The 10,251-nt window shown below is 39.2% G+C and overlaps 1 protein-coding gene across 1 annotated transcript; it reads right to left on the minus strand.

The window, feature by feature from the left end:
• Window positions 1–9,265: 9,265 nt before the first annotated feature.
• LOC109458257 (partner of Y14 and mago) lies at window positions 9,266–9,963 on the minus strand. Its single transcript, XM_019751711.2, has one exon. The coding sequence runs from the start codon at window positions 9,878–9,880 to the stop codon at window positions 9,266–9,268; it is 615 nt and encodes a 204-aa protein (XP_019607270.2). The 5' UTR covers window positions 9,881–9,963.
• Between the last annotated feature and the right edge of the window lie 288 nt (window positions 9,964–10,251).

Genomic DNA, 10,251 nt, shown 5'->3' on the forward strand with positions numbered 1-10,251 from the left:
AAGTCAACTAGTAAGTCCAATGTCTGTGCTTCCTCAGGAATTAATTTCTGTTAATTTCTTCTGTGGTAGGCCATACTTTCTTGTTTCTTTACAAATTATTTTTGTTAAAAACTGGACATTAAAATGTGCTAACTCTGGAAACAGATTCTTTTTCCTCATCAAAATTTGTTTTTGTTGCTTGATGTGGGCTGTAGCTTTTGTTTGTTAGTGATTTTTCTGCATTATTTTTGTAAATTGTGTATTCTTTGCCTTGCGTGGACTCTGAAGTTTCTGTTTCTTTAGCTTGTGTCCAACTAATGTTTGACAGAGATTTTCTTGATCATCAGGAGCTATAATAGAATAGAAAAGAAAAATGAAATAAGATAAAGTAATAAATAAATTAAAAGAAAATTTTAAAAAGCTTGGGGTCTTCTTAGGTTGTTTCTAAGTATACATTCTGCCTAAGGCAGGAAAGTGGCTTGCTAAATTCCCCAATATATGCAGGCACTTTTGAATGCCATAATTTTCTCAAAGGAACTCTCCCTAGCTTTTTCTCCCAGACTATCAGTGCATCTATTATTTGCCTCAACAGTAATATTTTGTCCCAGGCTGCATTTTTCTCACATTTTTTTTTTGAGCAATATCCTTTGTGTAGCCATTTTTTATTTACTGAATGGGATCCAAGATATGCAAGACAAAGGGAAGCACATTGTATCATTCTTCCGGGTAGCCCCGAAAAGGTTAAAACAGACAAACACAATTCTTTGGAATAAAGTCTGCTCTGCTCCCCCTGGAACCAGGGACCAGGGTCCCACTCTAGGAATTTGCGATGCTATCTTCAAGACTGCCACCAAACCAGGGAGGGGAATGCAGTAAAGGTGATTTAAAATCCCTCTCATAAAGCTTTCTTACTACTTTTAAGTTTCCTCTTTCTTGATTCAGCATTATCTTGGTTGCTGTAAATCTTTGACTATTTCCCAGAGTTCTAAGTAAGCTGAACTAATAGTTTTTGTTTGATATTTTGATGTTAAAAAAAAAAGGACTCTTGGAATGACCTATTATGCCATTTTTACGTGGTCAGGCTTTCTGAATAAAGAAAGTTGACTTGCAATACGGATAAATAATGTCTCCTTTTACCAGATCCATTTGCTTTTCGCTTTCCAAGGGGGTGAAATCCAGAGCCATGTGTTTCTATTCCACATGACCTATTTACCTCAGGGAGACAAAGTTTCCCTCCTCTCTCAGATGAGAGTGTAACTGTATAGCAGTTGCTATATAAGCTACCAGATTCATAATTTCAGGGGTCCTATCCTGCAGTGCAACAACCCCTTTTTTATACATGCAGAAATTACCATCTGGCTCTTACCACATTACCCCACAGAGAGAGAATGGGGCTTGAGAAACCAATGTGGTTATTGCTATAATAATGGTCAGTCCTAATCTAGAAACCTCATGTTTAGTATCAGGACAAGAGAAATAAATATAAGATTAAAAGCTTATCAGCCACTAAAATGATTTCATATCTCACAGCAGTATTAAAATAATACTGCAGATTGCTTTATTACATTAATGGCTCAAGGTAGCCTTCTGTGAGGCAATATTATGTAAGCTGAGACCTAAAGGATATTAGGAATTAGCTAGGTGAAGAAAGGGAATAATTAATTCTAGGGGGACCAGCTGGGATGATGACATTGATATGGAAAGAATGCAATAGTTTGTTTAAAGAATGAAAAGATAAAAGCTAGCAGGAGAGTGGTGATGAATAAGGTTAGGGAGAGATAAATATCTAATCATTTTGAAAGGGCATGTTAAGAACTATAAAGGCAAAGGGAAGATGTTGAATGGTTTTAAGTAAGACAGTGACAAGTTCACATTTGTTTTAAAGAAATTTGGCTGCAGTGTAGAGATGATCGTTTTATAATGTAGGAACTAACTACAACTAACTAACTAACTAACTAACTAATTAACTAACTAACTAACTAACTAACTAACTAACTAACTAAAGAAATAAAAATAAATATTGATGGGAATAGAAGAGACCAAAAGACAGTCTGGCCCAGATATACTCTGCCTATAACATGGGACAAATTAAACATTGAAATCACCTTAGTTTCTTCTACTACAACTTACTGTAAGTTTAAATTGATATGTTGGTTTATTTTTAACTTTTCATTTTGAAATAACTAGAGATACACAGGAAGTTACAAAGATAGTCCAGAGAGATCCTGAGTACCCTTCATCCATTTTCCCCCAGTGGTGACATCTTATATAATTATAACTATTAGTATAGTATCAAAAATAGGAACTTGACATTAGGACAATGTGTCTATAACTCTATGTGAAGTTATCCTATCTGTAGATTTGCAAAACTACTACCACCATCAAGAAACAAAACTATTTGATCAGCAGGAAGATTGTTGCGACCTGCACAACACAAGCCGTGGGAAGGCGAGGGAGGCGACGAGGGTTAAACTATCATAAAGAGACAGAGACTCAAATACAGTTAAATCACAGAGGACCGAGGGACTCGCAGCCTCAAGGGACTGGAGCCCCAAATGGGTATTTATTGATTTCTTACAATAAGAATCACAAGATTAAAGGCAGGGTCCACGAAATTCTCATACCACACCTTAAAATTCTTCCAATTCCCAGATATCTGTCCCAAAGCAACCGATGTTTATTGTCCCCAGGCGACTAAGGTGGGTGTGTTCAACCCTCTGGAGGAGCAAGTCTCACAAGGTAAAACCATCCCATGAGCTAAGCAGGAAGAGCGATATCTTATCACTCTAAGAAGTCCTTTGCATAGCAGAGTGCAGGACAATTGGGGCATGCATTAGCAGCTTCCCATAATGGTGAGGAGGAGGGGTATGGCTACCTCCTGACTTTTATTATGTTAACTCATGGGGGTCCCAATGGGGTCCCGTCTGGCTTAAGTCGTTCCTCCCATGAGGAAACTTTACTCGTCTTTGACTGCAGACCCAGCTTACAAGGACCAAATAGAGAGACTTAGGATAAAGGAACTCAAACCCAAAGAGGGACAGTCCCACAAAGTTTTCTTTCCCTAAGGAAAGATTGGAGGGGACAAACGGCTAGGCTGCTGTGTGACCACAGAAGATCACCCTTATTCTATCCCTTTAGAGTCACACTCATACCCTCTCTCATCAACAATCCTGACCCCTGGCACCGCTAATCTGTTTTCTATCTCAGTAGTTTGTCATTTCAAGAATGTTTATAAACAGAATCGCATAACATGTTACTTTTGGAGATTGGCTTTCTTTCTCATTTAACATAATGCCCTTGAGATTGATCCAAGTTGCTGTGAGTATTAATAGTTTCTTCATTTTATTTATAGATGCGCCCATACTCTGTTTAACGATTCATCTATCCATAGACATTTTGGTTGTTTCCAATTTTTTGTTACTACAAATAAAGCTGTTATAAAAAATCCTTTACAAATTTTTGTGTGGGTTTAGGTTTCATTTCTTTGGGACAAATGCGGAGGAGTGTAATATCTAGGTCATACGGTAAGTATACGTTTAGTTTTTTTCGAAACTGCCAAATTATTTTCCGGAATGGCTATACAATACCACCAGCACCGTGTGAGCAATTCAGTTTCTACACATTCTCACCAGCATTTGAATTTTAGAATGACCACTTTGGCAATGTGTAGAAAATTGATTAGAATGGGATGACACTGTAGATGGGAAGTCCATTTCAGAAGCTTTTGTAGCAGTCAGGATAAGACATGATGAGAGCCTAACCCAAAACTCTGGAAGTGGGGATGGGCAGATGGGAGAGAGATTAAAGAAGTATACTTGAATACAGAATTAAATGGCCAGTTTGATATGGAACCTCGGAGGTAGAAATTTTTAAAACAAAACCATCTTGTTTCTGGTTTGGGAAAGTTGATGGATACGAGTACTAGTATTTATAGACATATGTAATACCATATAAAATATTAGTCTGGAGTTAAGAAGATACATTCAGTTTTGATATGAAGAGTAAAATAATTTAAATGTGTGACATAGCTTAAGTGGCAATGACTATCTTTTTTGTGCCATTTTTTACATATGAAAATAAAAGCCCTGTTATTTTATGTAACGTGTATGCCTTAAAGTTTATTTTACTCATTTTTCTATCAAATAGATCTTCTTTTCCTTTGTTTGCTCTTTTGTTTCAAATGATATGTTTATATTTGGTCAAAGTGATTTTTAAGAACTGATTGTTTTTAGTTTATGCTGTTGAACAAACTCAAAAAGAGTCTGGAGGGTTTGCCAGAAATAAATGAGATTTATTCAAGGGTCTTATACTTTGCAAAGTAGAAACACAGCTAGGAAAAAGCCCAGAAGTGTTCCAAAGAAGAGAGAAAATTTAAAAGTTCTTATAGCAAAAAGTACATTCTTGAGACTTATCAGTCCTGCATTGTTAGCCCTAGGATTGTCCAGGAGAGTTATCAGTCCGATGATAGGCAGTCAGGTTGGTCATGCCAGGTGGCCCAGAGATGGGTGCCAGGATGTCTGGTCACATTTGGTGGTCTGGTCAATGGGTGTCAGGTGGATATATATGTGAGTCCTTCAGAGGTGAATGAGCTGGCCTGAAAACCTGAGTCCTTCAAGGGGTAATTATAGAATTATCTGGAGGTCCAGATGCATATCGTGGTATTGACACAGGATTGGAAAGTTAAAAAAAAAAATTAAGTTCCCAGGCTAGTTAAAACGATAATGGGGTCTTTCCTCATGTCTCAACCTTCATAATGTTAACAATTTCAGAAACTTGGTTAAAGTTACCTCATTTTATATGAGGTGTGATAAAAAACTACAGTGAATGCTGCTGCCTGGTGCCATCCAATGGAAAGGCAGGGATCTTCAATATGGAAGCAGCGTGGCGAACCTTAGTAACAGTGTGTGACAAGTTTCAACTTGTTCAGTGCAGTCAGTCGGGTGTGAGCTCCGGTTGAGAGAAGGTGTGTTTTAAAGTGTGTCATAAATCATCCTCTATAATGACTACGCTCCATGTCACACATCCCTTCTGGTATGGCAATTTCTGTCAAATAAAAACATTATGATGTGTCCTCATCCAACTTATTCACCGGATCTGGCACCATGTGACTTCTGGCTCTTCCTCAAAGTCAAAATGACAATGAAAGGTAAACATTTTGAATCAATTCAGGACATGAAGGCAGCCATGACAGCGCAACTAAAGACACTCACAAAAGAGGACTTGCAGAATTGCTTCAGAAAGGGCTAAGAACCATGGGATAAGTGTGCTTGAAGTGAGGAAGAACATTTTGAGGGGGATTAATGGCAATGTGTCTTTCACTATAATAATTTTTTTTTATTTAAACATTCACCCTAGTTTTTGATCACACCATATATATATATATATATTCCCTATCTTCCCTCTTTCCTCAATGCTGCAGTTTCTTTAACATCCACACAAGATCTGACAGTTAAGTTCAAGAACTCATCCTAGAAAAAGTGCTACATACCTCATTGCTGAATATGACTATAGTCACCTTCCAAGAACTCCCCTTGGGAAGCTATGCACCGATGCCAGCACTTAGTCCACCCTTCAAAGCAATTTTGGAATTCTTTTTTTGGAATGGCCATCAGAGCTGTCATTGTATTACCCTTGATGGCCTTAATATCATCCAAATGTCTTCCTTTCAATATCTCCTTTATCTTCAGGTAAAGACAGAAATCATTGATGAATAAGATCAAACAGTTATTTAACTATATAAACAATATAGTTACTTGTTTACTGGCTAAAAACGCCCTCACTGACAGTGCCGTGGGAGCTGGTGCATTGTGATGCAAGAGCTCCTTCAGGACCATTTTTGCACACACCTTTCTCATGCCAAGATTTTCAGTTAAGATTTTCCTAACTATTTCTGAAGCAATATTTACTTGGTCTGCTATGCTCCTTACAGTCAGCTGATGATTTTGATGCACAATTTGATGATTTTTTGCAATATTTTCATCAGTTCTGCTCGTTACTGGCTGCCCTGACCTTTCTTCATCAGTGACGCATTCTCTCCCCTCAGAAAAATGTTTACTCCATTTGTACACTGCCATTTTCTTCATGGCATTATTCCCATAAACTTGGTCTAACATGTCCCTGATTTCACTTGCAAAGTTTAACAAGAAATTTAATGTTTGTTCATTGCTCTAATTCAAGATCAGTATTCTCGCGACGGCACACAAAAACAGACAACAATAATGAATGCCACTCGGCTAGACACCGCCACACGTTGACACGAACACAGCTGTAAGATACTGGTGATATATGAAGGTTATGAAGCCTTACTGAGCTGTTTGGACAGTGCTGCCAATGTAAGCACATGGTGACAAGTTTGCGAACTTAATTGTCAGGCCTCGTATATACTTATTTCTGGTTAATATATTGTCACATGTGAGTTGGATTTACATACCACTCTGAAATGCTTTATTGGTATTTCCAAAAACTGATATAAATACTTTGTCATAAAATATGGCTTGCAACAAAGTATCTAGTTAAAACCCGCTATTCAAAGTAATGGAGAAATTAGGAGAAAAGATGTGACTTGTCCCTTAAGTGAACCAAAGTAGGTAGGGCAATTCTGATAGTTGGTGAAATAATATAAGGATATCAGAACGTTCTTTTAGAGAAACATGGTTTGTTTTACAATTGCTACTATTAGTCATCAATAGGTAAGGTACCTGAGTGCTGGGCTGGCTATTCTGTTTTCCCCACTCACCTCCCCCAGGTTTATTTTCCATTTTTTTAAAAAGATTTTTATTAAAAATATAGCTAACATACAATATTGTATTAGTTTCAGGGGTACACTATAGTTATTGAACATTTGTAAACATGAAGAAGTGCTCACCATGATAAGTCCAGCAAGTGTCTGACACCGTACCACGCTGTCACAATATTGTTGACTATATTCCCTATGCTGTACATTACATCCCCATGACTTATCTGTTTTATACCAGGAAATTTGAACCTCTTATTGCTTTTCACCTTTTCCCCCTCTTCTAAAAAATTTTAATTACACTTGACAGTCAATATTATTTTATATTAATTTCAGACGTATAGCATAGTGGTTAGACATTTATGTAATTCAAGAAGTGATCCACCTGACTAGTCTAGTACCCACCTAGTACTATGCATAATTATTACTATATTATTGACTATGTTTCCTATGATTTACTTTACATCCCCATGACTGTTTTATAACTACCAATTTGTACTTCTTAATCCTTTCACTTTTTTCATCCTGCCTCCCAACCATGTTCCCATCTATCACCCCAAAAATCTAGTACCATCTGATACCATACATAGTTATTACAATATTATTAAATATATTCCTTGTGCTATACCCAACATCCCCAGGAACACTTTGTAACAGCCAATTTGTACTTCTTTATCCATTCCCCTTTTTCACCACCTTAACCTCCCTCCCATCAGGCAACCATCACAATATTCCTTGTATCTATGAGTTTGCTTCTGTTTTGTTTGTTTATTTTGTTCTTTAGATTCCACATTAAAGCAAAATCACATTGTGTCTGTCTTTCTCTGTCTGACATACGACACTCAGTGCAATACCCTCCAGGTCCATCCACGCGCCACAGATGGAAAGAACCCATTCCCTTCCCTGGCCAAGCAATATTCCATTGTATATATATACCACCTATTCTTTATTCATTCTTCAATCAACAGACACCCAGGCTGCCTCCACATCTTGGCCATCATAAACAATGCTGCAATGAACATATGGATGCACACGTCCCCTCAAAGTAACATTTTTAGTTTCTTCAGATAAATACCCAGAAGTGGGATTACCAGGCCCTTCCTTGTCTCTTGTTATAGGCTTTGTTTTAAAGTCTATTTTGTCTGGTATATGTATTGCTACCTCAGCTTTTTTTTTTTTACATGATATATCTTTTTCTGTTCATTTACTTTCAGTTTGTGTGTGTCTTTCAATATGAAGCGAATCTCTTTTAGGCAGCATATGTAAGGGTTTTGTTTTCTTATCCATTCAGGTCTCCTGTGTTACTTGATTGGAGCATTTACTCCATTTACATTGAAAGTAATTGTTGATAGATATGTAGCTATTGATATTTATTATTCATAATTTTGATATTTTTTTGTGTGTGTCTTAAAGAAGTGCCTCTAACATTCCTTGTGATACTGGTTTGGTGGTGATAAACCCCTTTATCTTTTTCTTATTTGGGAGGATCTTATCTGTCCTTTGATTTTAAATGATAGCCTTGCTTGGTAGAGTACCCTTGGTTGTAATTCTTACTTTTCATCACGTTGAATATTTTCTGCCAGTGCCTTCTGGCCTGCAAAGTTTCTGTTGAGAAATCAGCTGGCAGTCTTGTGGGAGCTCCCTCATTAGTTACTAGTTGCCTTTTTCTTGTTGCTTTTAGGATTCTCTCTTTGTCTTTAACCTTTGCCATTTTAATTGTAATGTGTCTCGGTGTGGGCCTGTTTGGGTTCATCTTGTCTGGGACTCTCTGCACTTGTATGTCTATTTCCTCAGCCAGGTTAGGGAAGTTTTCAGTCATTATTCTTCAAATAGGTTCTCAATCCCTTGCTTTCTCTCTCCTCTTTTTGGTATCCCTATGATGTGAATGTTTGATGTTGTCCCTGAGGTCAAACTATCCTCATTTTTTTGGATTCTTTTTTTTTTTTTTTTCGCTGTTCCGATTGGCTGTTTTCTGCTACCTTCTCTTCCAAATCGCTGATTCGATCCTGTTTCATTTAATCTGCTGTTGATTCCTTCTAGTGCATTCTTTATTTCAGTTATTCTATTCTTCACTTCTGACTGGTTCTTTTTTTTTGTTTTCTATGTCTTTTTTTTTTTTTTAAATTGTCTACTTGTTTATTCTGTTCTTAAAAAAAAGAGAGGGAGAGGGGAATAATCCATAAACTCTGAACAGGAACCAAGACTCCAAGACTTGGGCGTATGCCCCCTACCCTCAACCTCAGTTCTCCAAGATTCCCACCCACCCAATTTTCTTTTGAACAAGACACCCAAATCACCAGCAAAGGAACCTAGGGTAGTTACTGAGATTTTTGAACACTAGGAATGGGAGGGGGGGAAAAGTCCAAAAAATAGGAGTTCAGATGAAAAGGGAAGGAATGAGGGAGAGGCTAAGTTCTGGAGGACTGAGTTGGGCCAGGAGAGGTGGATGTGAGCCAGTATGGGGGCACCCCTCCTGACTGCTGCCGCCCACATTCCCCACGACCCAAGAGCCCATGGTTTGTTCTGCAGTCCATCCCCTAATCCCCAAAGGCCTCACAGGCCTAGCTCCAAGTCTTCTAGCTCCTCCTGCAGCGCCCTCCTCCTCGCTAGCTTCTCCAGCTGCTCTTTGCTGGGCTGGCTGATTTCCCCAGCCTGGATCTGTTGCTGCAGCTCTTCCACCTGCCAAAGCTTCTTCTTTAGGTTCTTTATCTTCTTGGCCTTCTTGGTGGTGGCAGCTGAGTCAGGCTGGTCAGAGGCAGCTGGAAGGGCTGCCCGGGAGCCCAGTGGAGCACTGGGGAGTTGGGCTGTCTCTCCCAGGGACACCTTATCGAGAGCCCGGCTCAAGGCCTCTGCCTCCCCTTTCTCTTGCTGCTGCCGCCTTTTCTCCTTCCGCTTCAGATTGCATTTGGATGTCTTAGAGAGGCCTGATTCACCACCTTCAGGCCTTGTTGGGGTGACAGGAGCAGTGGCCTCGGGGCTCAGCCCTGGGGGCAGTTCTGGTTTACTCTTGAAAAACTTCACATACTTGTTCTCATACGCTGGGACCTCCTCCTGGGGCACATAGCCTTCTTTCACCCTCCTCTGCTTGCGCCAAGTCCCGTCAGGTCGCTGTGTTGAGGCGATGTACTTGCCTGTCCCCGCAGTCTCAGGGTTGCTGACAGCTTCCATGCCGTGGAGGTGGTGGGTCGGGTTGGGCAGGAAGCCTGGGCCTGGCCCTGCCCCTGGGGCGGCCCCGGGGATTTAGGCAGTGAAGTGACAACCTCTATATCCTTTTTTATACTTGTAATATCTTTGTTGAAGTTCTAAGTTCCTAGAACATCCTTATAATCATTGTTTTGAACTCTGCATCTGGTAGGTTGCTTGCCTCCATTTCGTTTAGTTCTTATTCTGGATTTTTTCCTTTATTTTTTCATTTGGGACATATTTCTTTGTTTCCTCATTTTGGCTGCCTCTCTGTGTTTGTTTCTGTGTATTAGGTAGATCTACTATGTCTCCCAGTTTTGGCCAGGTGGCCTTACTGTGCCTTGAGGGGCTCAGTG

This window comes from Rhinolophus sinicus, linkage group LG03 (genome assembly GCF_036562045.2).
Source record: "Rhinolophus sinicus isolate RSC01 linkage group LG03, ASM3656204v1, whole genome shotgun sequence".
Taxonomy (NCBI): domain Eukaryota; kingdom Metazoa; phylum Chordata; class Mammalia; order Chiroptera; family Rhinolophidae; genus Rhinolophus; species Rhinolophus sinicus.

Coding starts and splice junctions, on each gene's coding strand:
- LOC109458257 (XM_019751711.2), bottom strand. CDS start 9,880: ATGGAAGCTGTCAGCAACCCTGAGACTGCGGGGACAGGCAAGTACATC.